Source organism: Lygodium microphyllum, chromosome 26 (assembly GCF_053477565.2).
Source record: "Lygodium microphyllum isolate KBCC chromosome 26, Lygodium_microphyllum_v1.1.10, whole genome shotgun sequence".
Taxonomy (NCBI): domain Eukaryota; kingdom Viridiplantae; phylum Streptophyta; class Polypodiopsida; order Schizaeales; family Lygodiaceae; genus Lygodium; species Lygodium microphyllum.
Window position 1 is genome coordinate 110,336,555 of NC_141160.1, and position 19,298 is coordinate 110,355,852.

Below are 19,298 nucleotides of genomic sequence, written 5' to 3' on the forward strand. Positions count from 1 at the left end.
TTGTCGAGAGAGAATAGCTAGGATGCTAATGGCTGAGGAACATGCCAATAATACTTGCAGTAGTTAATGCAGTGCTCACTATTTTTGAATGTACTCCATTCACCACATGTTAGCAATACTTGCACTAGTTAACACAATGCTCACTATTTTTAAATGTACTCCGTTCACCACAACCAATTCCATTTTTCCAAGAGATTAAGTTATGTTTGGTCAAGTTGATAGGCCACACAGGTTATTTTGAAGATCGAGTTGACTCGGGCTAGTCAGTTGGCTTGTGTGAGTCTCTACTATAAATTTCTTCTCATTGTTTGCGGGTCTATGAAGCCGTGGCAGAGGTGAAAATTCTCTCGCATTGGCGAGTTTTCTCATTGTGTGCGTTTGTGCATGAAGGCCCTAGTAGGGAGGTGTGGAGGCACGTGCCACATGGGCATGGAGGGGCCCATGACGCTGGGCATCCAGGGCCGTTGGTGCCACGATGGGGCCATCACGACGCAGCCAATGGTCACAGGCCTATATATCCAGGAGAATCCGGATACCTCATCATCCACAGGGAATTTCCCATATCTATAAATTATATCATCACAGCCAATATCTTCTCTTACAGATATCGCCCCCGTCTCTCCTCTATCAGATCTCCTGTCGCGAGCCTCGTCTTCAATGGAAGCGAGTGCTTCTCTTCTGCCCTTGTCTCCCCTCTCTCTGCCCGCCCCTCACAGCTCATCCTCAGCCCCGTCCGCCTCACTGAGCCCCCCCTCCAACGTCACCTCCGCTGTTCTGCGGTCATCTTTATCCCCTCCTCCTTCTTCATCGTCACCATCACCAGCAGCTTCTTCTTCTTCTGCAGTTTGGGGGCACAGAATCTCTAAATCTCCCAATGGCTCGCGCTCAGACAATCCTCCGAGGGCACATTGCGTGCAGGTTTATGACACACAGGCGGCGGTACCCCCATCTTCGTCCACAGATCTTAGGGCACAGGAGAAGGAATGCTACGACTGTGTGATTGTAGGCGCGGGCATATCGGGGCTGTGCACAGCGCAGGCATTGGCCACGAAGCACACTACGGCTCTGAACAATGTGTTGGTTACTGAAGCTAGGGACAGAGTCGGTGGCAACATTACCACCATGCAGAGGGGCGACTATCTTTGGGAGGAAGGCCCCAATAGCTTCCAGCCAAGCGATCCAATGCTCACAATGGTGGTACGTGCCTTCTGAAATTGCTTCTTTAGGCTGCTAAAGTATCTAAAATTCAGACGTCCGCTGCTGGGCATCCAGACGAATGCTACACTTGCGTTGTCTGAACTGCAAGGTTTCTTTGTTCTCTATGTACCTTATGGAATTGCTTCCTTATATTGCTACATTATCTAAATATCAGATGCCTGCTACCGACCATCCAGATAAATGCCCCCATTTGCGTTGTCTGAAATGCAATATGCCTTGTAATTCAGATACCTTATGAAATTACTTCTTTATGGTACTATATTATCTAGCAATCGGATGCCTCTTGCTATGCATCCAGATGAATGTGACACTTTTGTCGGAGCCGCAAGATGGCCTTAATCTTCACCCCTTTGACGAGCTTTTGAAAGAAGGGAATTGTTAGCATTGTTTGTATGTATCTCCTCAAGATCACAGCTGCCTGATGTGGGAGCCTAAATAGTTAAGGCTTCACACCCAATCCATCTGACGGGCTTGATAGGTTTCATTGGTCAGGTAAGACAGTACTCCGAGTAAGACTTCTATGCACACAGCCAGCTTGAAATATACATACCTCGTGATAAGTTTATCAATCTGAAAACTCTTCTAGACCTTAGCCCTGAACTTCCCCATTCTGCCGGGTTCAAACCTCTTGGAGTACCATAGGTAGATACTGCACCTTGTTTTCTTTTGGGGTGTGTTTGGGGGGAGGGGGTGTGTGGGTGGGAGCTGCACTGTGGTGTGAATTTATTTTTCTAGAGGACTGCCAGCCAAGACCCAACAGACATCAGACTTAACAATGTTGTGGAATTGTGGATCAGAACCACCTTTTATGTCGATTGGGACTCTTATGGTGTCAGGTAATGTCCTCACAGCACCCTGACTGATAGGGGAAAATTCGAGCATGTAATAGAAACCGGCAAAAACTTATTCCACTTGCAAGTCAGAAAAGGATCATTCAAACTGCCAAATTTCAATGGTTGTCTGCTCTTATGATCTGCCTGCATGTTAGAATGGCCGAATGTGGAGACGGAATATAAGATTGAAGAGCATAGAGATAAAACACAAAACACATAAAACCTAAATCTTGGTTGTCCCCCCCACTAGGGCTAAGCACACCCTTTGAGAAGCTATCATCAACCACTCATTTACTCGAGAAATGCAAAATCCGCGTTTAGGGCTAAGCACACCCTTTGAGAAGCTATCATCAACCACTCATTTACTCGAGAAATGCAAAATCCGCGTTTATATCCTTGCAAACATTGTAAATTTTGTGAGCAAGCTGATTGGCGCCCAAGTAATCCATTTTGAGGACAATATTTACTGAATAAGAGCCATGATGTGATAACTCCAATCCCGTGTCATTGACACATTGTTGTTCTCCCACTTACAATGGGTGCCTATGTAAAAGCATATTTGGACCAAAGTTTCACAATGTTGCTCTTGAATTGTCGTAACTTTTGATTTCGGCCTAAACCATAGTAATGCCAACATTGTGGATCTTGAATCTATGAATTGCAAACTTTGCGTTGCCTCGTCACAGTCAATACTAGATTGTGATGTTAGAATCACTATCACTCTCACAAATGTTTCACACTTGTATAAAATCGCCTTGCGGAGGACACTTGCAACGAGCATGACCCTTTTCCTTGAATTTCAAACATGTATCTCCTTTTGCAACTATTGTGTTGTAGCACTAGTATTATCTTTGTGGAAAAGCCTCTCTAACTACTTTTTGACTTGCCCTTTGCTTTGGCTTTTGTAGCAATCCACTAATTAGGTTATTTTTGTGCTTCTGTTGCCTCTTTGATAACATTAGCAAATTCCATGCCTTGCTTCGAAGAATTTGGACATAGTCCCTCCACAACAATTGAAATAAAGATATGCAAGCTAGCCACAAACCTAGAGATAATCTCCTTATGAGAGAAGAGGGGAGAGAGAGAGAGAAGTATTGATGTCTTTCGAGACCAAAATCAGCCTTTGAGACAAAACCTTGCACAATGATGACTATATGTAGACATCAAAGTGTGGTGTGTCAAATTGTTAGTGATATATTGTGCAAAGAATCTAAGGTGATGAACAAGACAAGACAATGCCTTGTTGAGCTAAAACATGCTTTACAGCGGATTTGTATCTTTAAACAGCCCTAAAACAAACTTAAGCAATGGAAAATGCAAAAGCTGTGTGTGGTTCGAGAGAGTTTTGGTGGTTCCCCAAAACCCTAATTTTTTGAGGCACCCTTCAACATCTATAATTAGACAGGCTATCCGCATTATGAGAATATAAATCTCTTGTAGACCAAAACGTGCATTAAACAATAACTTCCTCTATGTTGCTCAAACTGCCAATTTGATCCTTCTATTGGTTTTGAAAGAGGGGTAAAATACTAGTATGCTTGGCCAGACTATTACTAAATTACTCCTTCATCTCTTAGTTCGGAGTGTTGTTCACTACCTGAAAATTGTGATCGTGCGTCGCATGATTTCGCCAATCCTTCTTTTTACATAAAAACCTCCCTAAATGGCTGAAAGCTACTTGCTTTCTTTTACATGTCATCCTATTCTAGAAGTTATCTACAGATTCTTGGATTTTTATAGAGTATCTAAAATATACAAAATTGGCTAAACTTGTCCAAAAATCTAGTATCTCTTCGAATCATCCACACTATGAACACTGGCATTAATGACTAATATTGCATTGGCTCTGTAGATTATTAAGAAAGCCGCACTCTAGAGTTTTTCACTCTGTGATCGTGCGGTGGCATGACATCCACCCTCTCTTAACCTGCACAACCTCCAGCATGTGCTAGTCTTATGAATCTACAGTGTCAGAAAAAGTATGCTCTGTTATGTCAATGTCTTCATCTTTTACCTCTTCTTTTTCCATATTCTCATGTTGATGCTCAGCAAACTTTTGAATGACTTCATACATATTTAAAGTATCAACATAAATAACCTCTTTTTTTGTTCTGTTTTCAGCATTAATCGTTGTAGAAATTTCAGCCATTGTATCAATATTAACCAGTCTTGAAAATAGCCCTGAAATTCCTTCATTTGCAGCCATCAAACGATATGTCTTTAGTTCTTTTTCAGCCCATCCTACATATTTCCTTTTAGCCTTACACATGGTTGAATTTTTTAAAAAAATTGCCAAGACTACATGCTGTCCATTCTTGCAATCCAGACACAAACATAGTTTCCTCCTTTCTTGGAGGCATAATTATCTTCCTAGAGGCACTTCCATAGCCTCCACTTACAGCAGTGTTGTCTAAAAACCCTTAAAACTCTCGTGCTTTAGGTGGCATGGAATTATCCTGCAGCCTATCCTGATTGCGGGGATGATTCACACAAACAGTGAGAAACTGTACTGCCTTTGTTTGGTCTTTACTCCGAACCCTAGCATATGAAGAACCATCATCCAAGGATTTTGTTTCCAGCCTTGATTCCAAAATATAGGGTTGTCCCAAAATCAGTAGATAACTACATGAATTCTGTGCAAAAAAAAAAAAATCATCCCTAACATCTCCAATAGTCACAGGTACATTCGGACAAGCTGCATAAAGATCCCCTGATGAATTGTTTGCTGTGCGCATGCGTCATCTTGGATCTACATCAACTGGCTAATCTCCATTCTCATACAAGTTGCGTGCCATAACATTAATTTCAAAACCATGATCCAAGAGAGCTATGCAAGGCGTCTCTCTTTCTCCCACTTTAACAATTGCCTTTGTTGTAGCACGAGCCCAATGCGTTTGTGATTAATGACTGCTTGGAACAAAATGAGTATCTTTTTCTTCATGTGCTTGTTGATGGACATCCCCATTATACATAGCCTTCTCTCAACGCTTAGTGCTGTCCATAATACCATTTTCAGCCACAAGCTTACTATCTATACTCCCATTTAGCCCATTTTCAGCATCAGCCTGTTCCAAAACATTATTACATGTATCATCATATTCCCTATGAAGTTGTTTCTTTATGTCTTTGTCAACCTGCATCAATGCTTGCAAAACTTCACCATCAAACTATCTTTTTCGTTTTAGCATATCAACGATTGCATCATGAAATTCACGCTTTGCTATTCCAAGAAGTTTGCTAAATGGGAATTTTACTTTATTGTCAAGTATGCGATTTTCCAAGACCTTTGTAAGGTTTGCGGCAGCCTCAAGATGTGATTGTAACTTGTAATCGGGTTGCTTGCTCCTTTTCTTTCCTTCTTGTTTCTTCTCTTGAGATGCATCCTCCATAACATGCTCAGGTATGGCTTTTTCAGCCTCTTTTTGCTGCTCCATTTTACTTCGTATTATGTGTTTAGATGGGCCTGAAGAGGAAGGACCAGTAGTGTCTACATCTGTTTTCTTCCACAAGAGCTTCTTGATTATGAATCTCAGTCAAATAAGCATAGGTTGAAAATGAATCCACTAGTGCACTCCATCCAGTTCGCCCTCGTATACTCTGACTTGCATTAGTCGATTCAGAATAATCTCTTCTTCTGTTTTCTTCCACAAGAGCTTCTTGATTATGAATCTCAGTCAAATAAGCATAGGTTGAAAATGAATCCACTAGTGCACTCCATCCAGTTTGCCCTTGTATACTTTGACTTGCATTAGTCGATTTAGACTTTGCTGTTTTGTTCTTTTCCATGCAATCTAATGCTTGTATCCAAACGTGAGATTTTACTTCAGCCATGCTTTCTTTACAAGCTTCATCAGTTCTTTCAATTCTCAACCCATATGTGGCTGCATCTATGGCAACAAATGCTATCCTTGCATCCATATCTTCCATCCTCTTCTACATGCCACCATTTCCAAAATTTGGCTCTATTGGAAATGGTGGCATGGCCAAACGGATTTTAATGCTGTAAATTGTCACACCAAATGCATCTACTCTTGTATTCTTCTCTATACGGCCTTTGGGCTCTTGCCCGAGCCTTCTCTTCTATCTTAGCATCCTACTTTTTGACCTTTACATAGATTTCTGTCAAATTCAGCCTTAAATCACGCATGCCTTTGATTAATTCATCCATAGTATCACCTTTCAGAGCCGGACCAATAGATATAGTCTGTTGTTCTGTCATAGTCACAAGTGCCTTGGCTGCAATTTCAGTCTCCTTTTGAGCATTGGTAGGTGTGGTGCCTGTATCCCATCTTAATTTCATCCGCTCTCTCTTTACTAACATATGAACTGTCTCAGTTACATTAGTCCAATCTGATTTCAGCCCTGTTTCAGAAGAGGCATCTTCTAAATGATTAATTAGCTTCTCCTGCAAGATAGGATCTGTAGTCTTCAGAAACAAATCAATTTTCTGACTCTCCAATGATTGTTGCTTATTGGCATTCAACTGCGTATATCGGCTTTCAAATTCACGGAGCAAAGCTGTAGCAGTCAACCCTTTATTGGGTTTTTCAATCCAATCTATAAATGTCTTTTTAGTTACTAATCTTGTATCTTTTAAGAAAAACTCTTCTCTCAAAGCTTTCTTAAAAGCTACCCAATTAGCATCTCTTCTATGTAACTCATCAATCCCATTGTACAATGTATGCATGGCGAAACAGGAGAATACCAACTCCATGCTTACTGCGGCACTCCATGAAATATCTTTTCTTCATATAACCGAATGAAGGGGGAAACATTGACCTTTAAATTGCTTCAATTCTTGTCCCATTGCTTGCAATGCATTCACAGGTAAAGAATCAATTCTTTCTGCTTCCTGCCAAGTTTGCATTTGCCGTTGTAACAACAACTGTTGCTGTTGCAACAAGCAATCATCAGTTGTAAAGCATCACCACCACTTTAACTAGTAGAATTCCCCATTTTTACACACCTCTATTGCTGACTCTCATGTCGGGTTCACCACTGTTGGAGCGTTTGGGGTTGAAATTCTACTGCGAGGGTAAGAGACAATAGGGTGAAGGAAGATTCAAAGCGAGGAGTAGACGGAAGAGAAGGGGTTCAAAGGTGTAGAAGATGTAAAAGAATACTCACAGAGGTGAATCTTGTCAATTTATTTTTACATTATGAGAAGATAAATCTCTCGTAGACAAAAATGTGTATAAAATAATAACTTCCACTATGATGCTCAGACCGCCAATCTAATCCTTTCATTGGCTCCAAAGGGGGGTAAAATATCAGTACACCTAGCTAGAATACTGCCAGATCACTCATTTTTCATCTCCCTATTCGGAGTTCCGTTCACCGCTTGAAAACCGCGATCGCGCATTTAGAGTCCCCGTAGTGGAGAATTCAACGAGGAGATGCCAATACTCAGTCAACTTGGCTTTCAAGTCATCCAGGTCAGTGATTTTGAAAAGCTGAAGCTCATGGTCAAGATTAATACGATGGATCCTATCTCGAGCCGCATAGCGGTTAGTCTAGTGTGCCCATCGCTCTGATGCTGAGTCAAAATACTGAAGCTGAGAATGAAACTCAAGCATTAAGCCCTGCATAAGCTCGACAATAGCAGAGGCATTCCTAGCTTTCCATGAGCGAACAACCTCGTATGGAACAAGTACGGGATCGGGTTGGGATTCCAACCCCTGCACAAGATCCCATAGGTTTCTGGGAGTCAAAGACATGTCTCATCAAGTTTGACGAAGTAGTAAAGTTTGACCCATTAAAACGAGTCTTGTCATTAAATGTATGCTTGGCAGAAGATGAGCTAGAACCATGAGGTGCCGGGTAGGTAGGGTAAGATGGATGTGGGGGATAAGATTTTGGAGGGTAAGATGGTGGAGGTGGGTGTGTCTGATAAGAAGAAGGAGGAGGGGGAAAAGAAGAGTAGGCAGAAGTAGGCTGTGAGTGTCCAGCGGAGACATTGGAACATGAATGTTTTCATAAGGTGCTAGTGTAGGTGGAGGCACTGGGATACGGAAGCCCTGTCCAAAGTGAGGTTGGTGCACAGTAGTTTGACCAGAAGGTCCACTAGGTAAAGCCATGGAGGCGAGGCAAACAGTGGAGTCAATTGATCTATACTTAGGAGAGACTGGCGGGGATACCCAGGTTACAATGATTCCGAAAGTGTATGTGAAGTAGGTGGAACACCACTTGGCAGAGGTAAGAATGAGGTGCTAAAGGATGTGCGTATGTTTCCATAACCCCCCAGTGTGATGTGCGGTGTGACATAAGGTGCCTGAAATGGAAAAGTAAATTGTGTGAATGGAAGTGGAAAAGCAATCAATGAATGTGGTGGGATGGGTGGGTTTTGAAAATGAGGTGTATGAGATACAAATGCATTTTGTTCATTTTTATCATTTAATGACTGGAAATAAAAATGTGAAGATGATGATGCATCTTACAATGAAGAAAAATGAATACCAAAGTTATTATGATTTTGTGATCTAGACGGAAAAGAAGAAGGGTAGAAGAAGAGATACTTGGCTTTTTCTTATAATCCCCACAACATGTGTTAACATACAAGAAATGGTTCTCAAGAGGACCTTTTCTGTAGTCAACAGACTGGACTCTTTCTTTCACTTGATTTCTACCATAATATTGTAAAACAGAAGAGGTAAAAGAAAAAGAAATAAAAGACGAGTCTAAAGTACCTTGCACTGGAGTGGTCGGAAGAGGATGAAAGAAAGGAACATACTCCGGGTCTTGTTCTCCAAGAGGAGGCCCATCCCTGATGGAGGTCTCGACGGCTCGGCAACATCATCAGATTTACGCGCAACATCTAAAGAGTGAAATTGATGCATACCGTCATTTAGAAGCTTTTCTTGAAGAGTAATCCTTCGACAGAGCTCCTCAATCTTCTTTTGTCTTTAAGCTATGATTAGTTTGTATTCTTCAAAGGTAAGCTTGCCTAGCTTTTCTTCCATGTAGTCAGAAGTGTCTTCCACCATGTTGGAACTTGGTGGAGCAAGCTGATCGGCCCACTCTCGCTTGGTTCTCGGCATAGTTGGTTTTGGAGACTGAATTGGTGTTGTTGTGTTCGAAGTCATTTGAACCTATTGTAGTTCTTGCTTCTTGTGTAGAGCTTTCAGATCAAAGGCCTAGGTTCCTTAGAGAGTACCAAGCTCTGATACCATGTAAAGAAATGTCCTAACACAGAAATATAAAGGGAAACGGTACGACAAAGTACAGACTGATAAAAGAACACAGTTAGGGTTAGGGTAACTTAGAGACAATAAACACAATAAATAAACGAAGCGATACTCATGCAGCAAACACACTATGTAGTGAATGAATACTGAGCCTTGAACTCCTATATCTCAAGGATCAGGGCAGGGGTAAAGAGCCAGAGAGTGTGTCATACTCCGAACGGATCTCGAATTGCAACAAGGCAGCCTCCGAATGTCGAACACCAACAAATGCAGCAATGAGAAGCTGGTTATGATGTAGATAGCAGTGAGGAGAGAGAAAGATTTAAAACACAGATAGTAGGTGAGAGAGACTAAAAACGCAGCCAAGACAGCTTGCTGGAGAGAGAAAGACTAAAGTCATAGGCAACAGGTGAGAGAAAGACTAAAAATACAGGCAAGACAGCTTGCAGAAGAGAGAGACTATAAACATAGGTAGGACGGCCTGTAGAAGAGAGAGAGACTAAAAATGCAGGCAACAAGACTGTGATGACATGGTAGGCTGTACGGCAACAAGTCTACACAGGAACAACAGTCGTTTGGTTGGAATCAGCTCCAAACTGCATGAAGAAGGCTGGAAATAAAGCGCTAACTGATGGAGACAACAATGGATAGCTTCGGTTGAGATGTTCTTCTTGAACGGGGTGTGTGTAGCAATCTGACACACCTAAAATCTGCAAAAACGAGATTAGAGAAGAGTGAAGGGCTGGCTGCCTATTTATAGAAAATTAGGGTTCTAGATCCTCTCCCACTCAACTCTCTCGATCCACTCCCCATTTTAAGGTTTTGGCTAAAATAAGCCTAAATTAAGCATGTTTAGGGGCTGTTTAAGTTGCTAAGTGTATTTCTTAGCACAACACCAAGCCCATCTCCTTTCTGTTCTCTAGTGCTTTTGATGCAAAAAAAATGATAGTTCATGGCATATGTGTATTGATTATTGTGCTTTGAACAAGATTACGATAAAGAATCGTTTTCTGATCCCTCAAATCAATGATGTTATGGATAGATTGCAGGGGGCATCTATATTCAGTCATATAGATTTGAAAAGTGGGTATTATTAGATACGCACTAGATTGAAGGATGTGCCTAAGGCAATTTTCAGGACATCCTTTGGGTTATATGAGTTTCTTGTCATGCTTTTGGGACTTACAAATGCTGCTGTCACTTTTAATAGGATGATGAACTACATTTTTAAGCTGCATAGAGGATTTGTGGGCACTTTCTTTGATGACATGATCGTCTACTCAAAGAATGAGAGAGACCATAGAAAGTACTTAGACATTGGGTTTAATGAGTTGCATAAGTATAGATTGACTATCAATAATTAAAAAAAAAAATTCTTTTTGTATAAAGTCTATCTTTTGGAGCATATTGTACCAGTTGATGGTATATGTATGAACTCTCAAAAGGTTAAGGCAATACAAGTATGGCCACCTTTGAGAAATGTACATAAGATCCGCAACTTCTTAGGTTAGAAAGTATGTATGTGGGTTTGCTGAAATTGCATCTCCATTGCATGCTTTACAAAAGAAAAATGTGCCATTTAGATGGACAATAATGAAAATTTCAGCATTTGAAAAGTCAAAGAAAAAGATGACTTTAGATCTTGTGCTTATGTTGTTTGATCTAAGAAAGGCATTCATTGTTCAATGTAATGCATGTGGTAACAACATTGGGGTTGTTCTTACGCAGGATGGCCGAGTTGTGGCTTATGAGAGCTGAATTCTTCACAATGCAGAGAATTTGTAGATTTATAAGAAATAGTTATTGGTTGTAATTTGTGCACTGTCTACATGGAAACATTATTTATTGGGGGTTGATTTTATAGTGCAAACAAACTATTAGACTTTGAGGCGCTTTTTGATGCAGATAAAGTTGTTAGAGAAATATAAAAGATGGGTAAATTTTCTCTCTATGTTTCACTTTCTGATCGTAAATATTTATGGTAAATAGAATATTGTGACTATTGCAGTCACATAAGCCACAATTCAGCCATTAGTATGGTTTATCACACGCAGTTGAATACCATGAAAGAGCAATATGTTGTTGATATTTATGATTCGCTTCGCAATGGCCAGCGGCATGAGCACTTTGTGCTTAGAGATGGATTTTTGATGATGGATGGATCACTGTGTGTTACAAAGCAATTGAGGCCTAGAGTCATCACTGAAAGTCATGCTCCTCTTTATGTAGGACACAGAGATATTGATGCCACAGTCAAGGTAATGGAGCATTTCTTTTATTGGCCAGCTTTGAGGCATGATGTAGAGCAATTTGCTAGAACATGTATCGTATGTTAGAAGGTAAAATATGATAATCAAAAGATGTCGGGCTTGTTGCAACCCTTGCCTATTTCAAATAGGCCTTGATAGAGCATTATTATGGACTTTATTTTTGAGCTTCCTGGGACACCTACAAGGAATGATGGGATATAGACTATCATTTGCAAGTTTAGTAAATATATCCATTTCATTCATGTAAGGAAGAAAACAAAGGCTGATTATATGATATGCTTGTTTCTGCAACATATCTTTAAGTATCATGGTATGCCAGAGTCGATCGCCATTGATTGAGACCCTTGGGTATCCGGTTTATTTTTGAAGGGGTTGTTTGAGAATATGGGTATCGCGTTGAAGTTCTTATCATGCTTCCATCTACAGACAAATGGTTAGTTTAAGGAAGCCAATTCCACGGTGTTGGATCTTTTGAGGTGCTATGTCTTAGACCACAAGACACAATGGGAGCACGAGCACTATTTGCCATTAGTTGAGTTTGCATATTACAATATAGTGTATAGTTCCTCTGGCAAATCTCCATTTGAGGTAGTTGAGGGTGGCAAGAAGACACAATCTATATTGCAGATCAAGGATAAGATCCTTGAGGTTGATCGTGGGGAATAACCAATTAGACGCGTGGGACTGAATTGATGATATTATCTCCTCCCTACCGAAGGACGCTATTCTCAATAGGTAGATGACTTCATGGTCGGAACCCACAGGAAATCATCCAAGAGATTGGAATAACTATTGCTATATTTTCCAATGAGGAGATGCCTTTTGATCCTGAGCTCCGGAATAGAATCGTTATGTGGAAAACTTGAATGTAGCCTATGCAAAGATAAGATATGCACTTTAGAGATCACTGGAAAAGCAAAAGAATAGAGCTGATTGCCATAAATGTGCTTTGTAGTTTGCAGAGGGTAATTATGTAATGTTGCGTTTTGAAAAGGTAAGGCTGAAAAAGATGAAAGGTAGAGAGAGATTGCACTTCATAGATCACAAAAAAAGCAAAAGAAGATAGATGATTGCCATAAATGTGCTTTGTAATTTGCAGAGGGCAATTATATATTACTGCGTTTTGAAAAGGCAAGGCCAGAAAAGATAAAAAGAAGAGAGAGATTGCATCCGAAGTTAATAATGAGATACTATGGGCCCCTTCCAGGTGTTCGAAAATATTAGTGGTGTGACAAATGGGCTGAAATTACCTCCACATTGGTGGATATATAATGCCTTGCATGTTATTTGTTGAGGTCTCTTTATAGTGATGTTCCAAAAGATATATCTGCTTAAATTTAGCTTGAGGTTGAGGAGCTAGATGAGATTTTGGTACTTGAGCAAATCTTGGCACATAAGGAAAGAAAGATTAGAGGTAAAGTTTCCAAGAGATATTTGGTGAAGTTTCAATATTATTCACCAATGGATGCAAAATGGATAGAAGAGGATGACTTGCTAGACCATCTTCAATGGTTGTGACTTTACCTAGATGCTTTTTAGTTAGAGTCAACTTCAGTTTGGGCTTAGTTAGAATTAGCAAAGGTTCGAAATATTACCTGATGCTCAAGGTGGAGGTAGTACTTTCACTCCTCGAATTGTGGACAACTCTTCTATATAGTGGATCTCGGATGTATTCAGCATGCATCCAAGGTATTTTGCCAATAGTATGTCAGCCATGGAGTCACTACTTAGTGTATTAGTCATAGTGCGATGTATGCAAATGAGTATGGTTCTTACTGTGGCTCCGAGTCAGTTGGGCATGAGCTTTTGTCTCAGTTTTGAGATAAAATTTTCATTAGTTTTAGCTCAATTTTTGATTAGTTTGTAAACCATTTATGTTCACTTTTGGGATTAGTTTTGTATTAATTTCTGCATTGATTGCAGATTAGTTTTTGCAATTAGCTTGTGATCAGTTTAAGGCCACATTTGTTGTAGTTTGTGATCAGTTCTTAGATCAGCAAGTGATCAGCTTACAATCAGATTATGCCCAATTTTCAATGGTTTACAGCTGGTTCCATGGACAACAGCTTGTTAATAAATGCCATTGACAGTTTCAACAATGGTTTATGCTGAGAATATGCTCTACTATGCTCGTGATGTCAGAAGAGTTAAAAAACATGAGTTGTGGATGCATCCAATGAGTTTCTAGCAACAGTTTTGGATGTATTTCAGATTTATATTATGTTTATGCTGGATGAAAATTCTCAGTAGGTTTTGGCATGGTTGGACAACATTGGTCAATGTTGTGATTGTGATGCCTTATGGAAATTCCAGTGTACTAAGTTTTTCCTTTGGCGCAACGTAGTGCAATTGAGGATATGATTGCAGGGATTTCAAGGGGAAGGTTTGTTAGGGGGACGTGAAACTTTAAGACGTTTTAATCTTGCCGATAATATTTCATTGAGTTATTAATCAAATATTGTTTTTTTTTCACATGTGATGCACATGGCAGATATTTCATGGTAGCAGGCTAGGAACCCGGAGGATGCAGTGGGTGTCAAAGGCAAAAGTTGTGATAAGTTATGCTAGGTGGGCTTTGAAAATTAGTTAGCGTCAATTTTGACCCTAGTATAGTTGTTTGGCCAATAAGTGTTAGTGGTGACACTAGGGACTAGTATTAATTAATTATTTAATGCTAGTCTAATGGTCAATAGAGATTGGAGACCACTCTAGGTTGCAAATGGCCTAGCCAATTTAATTATGGATAGGAACATTTAATTTTGGGCAAGGTAAAAAATATTGAAATTAACTTTCAGGATTATTCAATTTTAAAATTTATTTAAACGGCTGAATAATGGTAAAAAATGTGTTTAAAATGTTTCTACTTGGCAAAAGTGCCCATACAAATTGAGAAAACGTTTTTGGGAGCTAGGTCTTAGCCATTCAATTAGTTTACAGCTTGGGAGAGCGAGAGAGGGAGTTGCTGGTCCATTTTTTGATTAGAGAAACAATAATTTGCTGTAGAAGACAACCATCTAGGGCATTAGCAAGTAGAGGGCAGTAAAGAGACACCTTCGAGGGGCTGGCCACAGCATTGCTAATCAAGTGATAACATTTTAAAGGTGCTTGGTAGTAGTTGATTGCTTTAAATGCAAGCTGGAGCAAGCAACAAGCATGTTTTAAGGTTTTCTTGCAAAGAAAATCAGATTTCTCTCTCATATTGGCTCTCTTACCTTCTCTAGAAATTTCTCAAAAGATCTCAACACTTCTTAGTCATTCTCAGGATATCTCAGCTAGATTTGGTGGATAATAGAAGGATTTTTAATGTAATTCCTAAATTTTTGTAAAAACTAGGGTTTGACAACCATCTTGGGACTTGTGTCAACGGGAGAAGGCATTGTATACTTAAATCAACACCTGAAATTTGTGGAATTGACATGAATTTCATATGCCAGCATATCCATCGTTACTTGGGGTAGCATTTAGCTAGTTGGTGGTTCCATTTGTGTAAGTCTTGGGTGAAAATCAAGGGGCAATTGGTCTAAATTCCTTACTGATTGTATATACAACAAGGGGCTTTTGGATTAGCAAAGCAAATTGCGGAATCTCAACTTATACTCTGCCCATTAGCAAATAGAGTTAAAGAAATACCAAAAGAGGCGTCGATTTTGAGGCTAATTGTTTGTTTATTGTCCAAGATTGTTAAGGTAATGTGTGCATTTCAATTTATGCTTAGTTATAAATTGTTGTAGCCTGTAATTAAGTGCTTAATTAAGTTTCACTACCCTATCTGAGAAGGAAGGTTGGTATCACTAGAAGTGGAGATGGACGATCCAACTCTTAGTGTGCTTTGAGTGGAAGTGGAGCGTAATTCTAGGTTTTGGAAAGAAGATGTGAGAAGACTAGAATGTGAAGAAGATAGCGGTAGGACGGGAGGGAGTTGAGAAGTGTCATTTACTTGTTGAAATGAAACAGATGGTAAAGATATACTTGAAGGATGTCTGCGTCGAGAGCCTCCTCAATTAAAGTTAACATACTGAAAATTATCCCGATCTTGCATAACAAAAGAAGAAACAGGAGAGGGTTTTGGCTTATACGGCTCAAAAGGGTTATATAAACTTGACATAGGGCCTAGCTAAGATGAAGGAGATGGATCGTGAGATGCACCAAATGTCGTGGTCTCTCAAGGATCGGAGAGATGGCTAGTCTTACCAATTGGTCCAGACGTAGTAGTAGCACTCGTTGGAGGGGTGTAAACCCTAACTGTATGTGATGCACAAGTACTTAAAACTCTTCATGTGTACGATGACGAAAATGTGAAGAAGAAGATTGTAAAGGTCAAGATGTGTTTGCCTCCTCCTCAAGACCATAATACCTTCTCAGAGCCTCCAACGATGGAGAAGCTTGATAGGGCAACATGGGATCCCTAGAAGGTGTTTGAGTAATTGAGTTAGAATTGAGGTGTGTGAGTCTTGCACAAATACTAACCTCCACAATCACTGTAGGATACTCTTTAGAAGAGTATTGACTCTGATACCATGTGAAGATATGCCAGGGTTTGTGCTGAAAAAACATAGCATGTACGACCGTGGCTAAAACACCAAGGCTCAGAGTAGTGATAAGTAAAATTCAAACCCGTAACGCAAAACACAAAACTCAAACATAGAGATAAACACAGAGAGAAGAAACTTTGGAGTGAATGAGTGTTGTAAATGAATGTAAGCGTATAATTGGTTGATTCTAACAGTGATTCTAATCATTGATTAACCTGGTCTGAAATTCATAATAGATCTGAAAGCTCCATCTTAGGATTGGATATACTTGGTAGACATCATTAAGTTCATCAAAAGATTGACATTTCACATCTCAAGTGAGGCATAAACTGTGAGATGAGTGCTTGTAAGCACTATTGTCACATTTTTGACTCTTTACTTGCTGATGTTTATAAAAAATCTGAATGTTAAACTTAAGATATGCATGCCATTTAGCATTTTAGCATGGTCATTAAGTTCTTGTCATTAAGTGACATTGTAAGGCTATGTGTAAACCTATAAACAGATAGGCCATGTCACTGATCCTCTCCAAATGTTATCTTATTGTTTTTTTTTTGCTTCTAATTAGTTCTAAATCCCTTTCAGCCTGTTATGCATTGGTGGCCACACTTAGCCTTTCCTTGGCATGTATACACAAGGGTGTTAATACCCTTGCAAGGGGAGATTGAGTAACTTGTGTGAAGTCATGCTCCGGTTTTTCTTCTCATCTCCAACTTCCTGTAGTGACGGGTTAGGCACGAAGATCGAGACAGTTGGTGTTCATTAGGCGCGGAGAGACAGAGAGAGTGAGAGAGAGCAAAGTTGAGAGTGCATGATTTCAGGTACAATGATGAGTGTGTACCTTTAGGTTTTTAGATAGATATATATGTGTCAGTACAAATGCTAAGGGTGTGTTCACACTTGAGCACATTTAAAGGTACGAGGGCCTTTATTCCCAACAACCTCCCACCTAAAGGCAATGTGCTTTAATAGGAGAAAAGAATCAGCTAAATCTAGGTATGTACAAAGCTGAAATACATATATCTATCCAACTCCCATCATCTGTTGGCAATGAGCAAACCGCTCTGTTGGAAGGCCCTTCATGAGAAGGTCTGTAGGATTATCATTTGTATGCACTTTGACAAGCTCAATGCTCTTTCTGTCAAGTACATCTCTAATGAAGTGGTATTTCGCCTGTATGTGCTTTTTCTTTGCATGAAAGACAGGATTCCGTGCTAGCATGATAGCACTCTGACTATCACAATGGAGAACGGGTAACTCTGTGATGCCAAGCTCTCCTTTCAGACGTGAAAGCCTTAAAGCCTCCTTGAATGTCTCAGTGGCAGCCACATACTCTGCCTCTGTAATAGACAATGCAATACACTTTTGTAGCTTGGAGATCCAAGAGACTGCTCCTCTTGTGAAAGTAAACACATACCTAGAAGTGGACTCTCTGCAATTTGCATGACCAGCATAGTTTGCATTCATAAAGCCAATAACAAATGCTTTCTGCTTTCCAAAGCAGATGCACAACTTCTTTGTGCCTTTGAGGTATCTCATAATACCTTTCACTGCATCCCAATGCTTCTTGCTAGGGTTTGCCATGCATCTACTAACCACTCCCATTGCAAAGGCAATGTCAGGACGTGTAGCAACCATAGTATACATCAAACTGTAGCAACCATAGTATACATCAAACTGCCAACAACTGAAGCATATGGTATCTTGGCCATTTCAGCCCTCTCATCATCAGATATAGGGCTGCCCTCTACACTGAGTTTCACATATGGAGGCAATGGAACCCCAATCGTTTTCCCCCCCTTCATATTGAAACGTTGCAAAACCTTGGAGATATACTCCTGCTGAGATAGATAGATAATCCTTTTGACCTATCTCTAAGTATTCGCATGCCAAGAATGTGATTTACATCACCAAGATTCTTCATGTCAAAGCTGCCATGGACTTTGCTTCAGTGAGTCCAAGGCATGAGTATCCCTGCCAGCAATCAACATGTCATCTACATACAAAATCAAGATAATCAGGCTGCCATCTGCTGCCTTCTTGGTGTACAAGCAGTGATCCACTTGACTTCTATGGAAACCTTGAGATTGCATAAATGTATCAAACTTATGATACCATTCTCTTGGTGTTTTTTTTAGCTCATACAAACTTCTTTTGAGTTTACATACCTTCTTTTCTTTTCCTTTTTCAACAAACCCTTCAGGCTGCTGCACATATATGTCTTCATGTAGATCACCATGTAAGAATGCAATCTTTACATCCATTTGTATGAGCTCCATATCTTCAGCTGCAACCAAGCCCAAAATGGTTCTCAATGTAGTCATCTTGACTACAGGAGAGAAAATCTCATCAAAGTCAATTCCATGCTCCTGCTTGTATCCCTTTGCAAACAATCTTGCTTTGTACTTTGGCAAGGAACTAGAAGTGACCTTCATCTTGTAAACCCATTTGCATGGAAGTGTTTTCTGCCCTTTAGGCAACTGCACCAAGTCCCAAGTGCCATTTTTCTCAAGAGATTCCATTTTTGACAACATGGCTTTATATCATTTCTTGCTGTCCTATCTGCCATTGCTTCCTTGAAGCAAGATGGTTCACCACAGTGTGTCAACATGACATAGTCAGCCACAGAATTTGCACCAGGAATGAATCTATCAGGTTGTTTGGTAGTCCTAGACGATCTCCTAACCCAATGATCATTGTTTGCTGGTTGTTGAGCATTTTTAGCTTGCTGTCCTGGCATTTCAGCCTGCAAATCAGCATTAATAGCTTGTTGTCTTGGCTATTCCTACACATGTAGTGGCTCATTATCATGGGCAATAGCTGGTTGATAATTTCCAGCATCATTTTCTACATTTATAGGTTCATTTATAGCAGGTATTTGCTGCTGTATTGTGGGCACATTTTGCTGTCCAGAAGGTATTTCTTCTCGGAATACAACCCTACGGACCTTCTCAATCTTTTCGGGCTGTTTATGCACGCAATCTTCCCGGAAGATAACATCATTGTTGCATACTACTTTCCTTTTCCCGGGATCCCATAATCTATACCTCATTTCACCCTCGTTACCATATCCTAGGAAAATGCATTTACAGGACTTTGGCTCAAGTTTGCTGCGTTTTTCTTTACGAATGTGCACAAAAGCCTTGCAGCCAAACACTTTCAGATGAGTATATGAAGGTGACCGATTAATTAAGTGAACGGCTGTCAAAACAGCCTCTGCCCAAAACCATGGGGTAATGCAACATGAGATAGTATCGTACG

At 40.1% G+C, this 19,298-nt stretch overlaps 1 protein-coding gene across 1 annotated transcript in view; it reads left to right on the top strand.

Moving 5' to 3' along the window:
* The first annotated feature begins 576 nt into the window (after nt 1-576).
* LOC148013674 (Flavin containing amine oxidoreductase family) overlaps nt 577-19,298 on the top strand; it is a 35,491-nt gene continuing 16,769 nt past the window's right edge. The window contains exon 1 of the mRNA XM_087667656.1: nt 577-1,197. Coding sequence (XP_087523782.1) covers nt 658-1,197 — 540 coding nt within the window. The 5' untranslated portion in view covers nt 577-657. The remainder of the gene's footprint in view (nt 1,198-19,298) is intronic.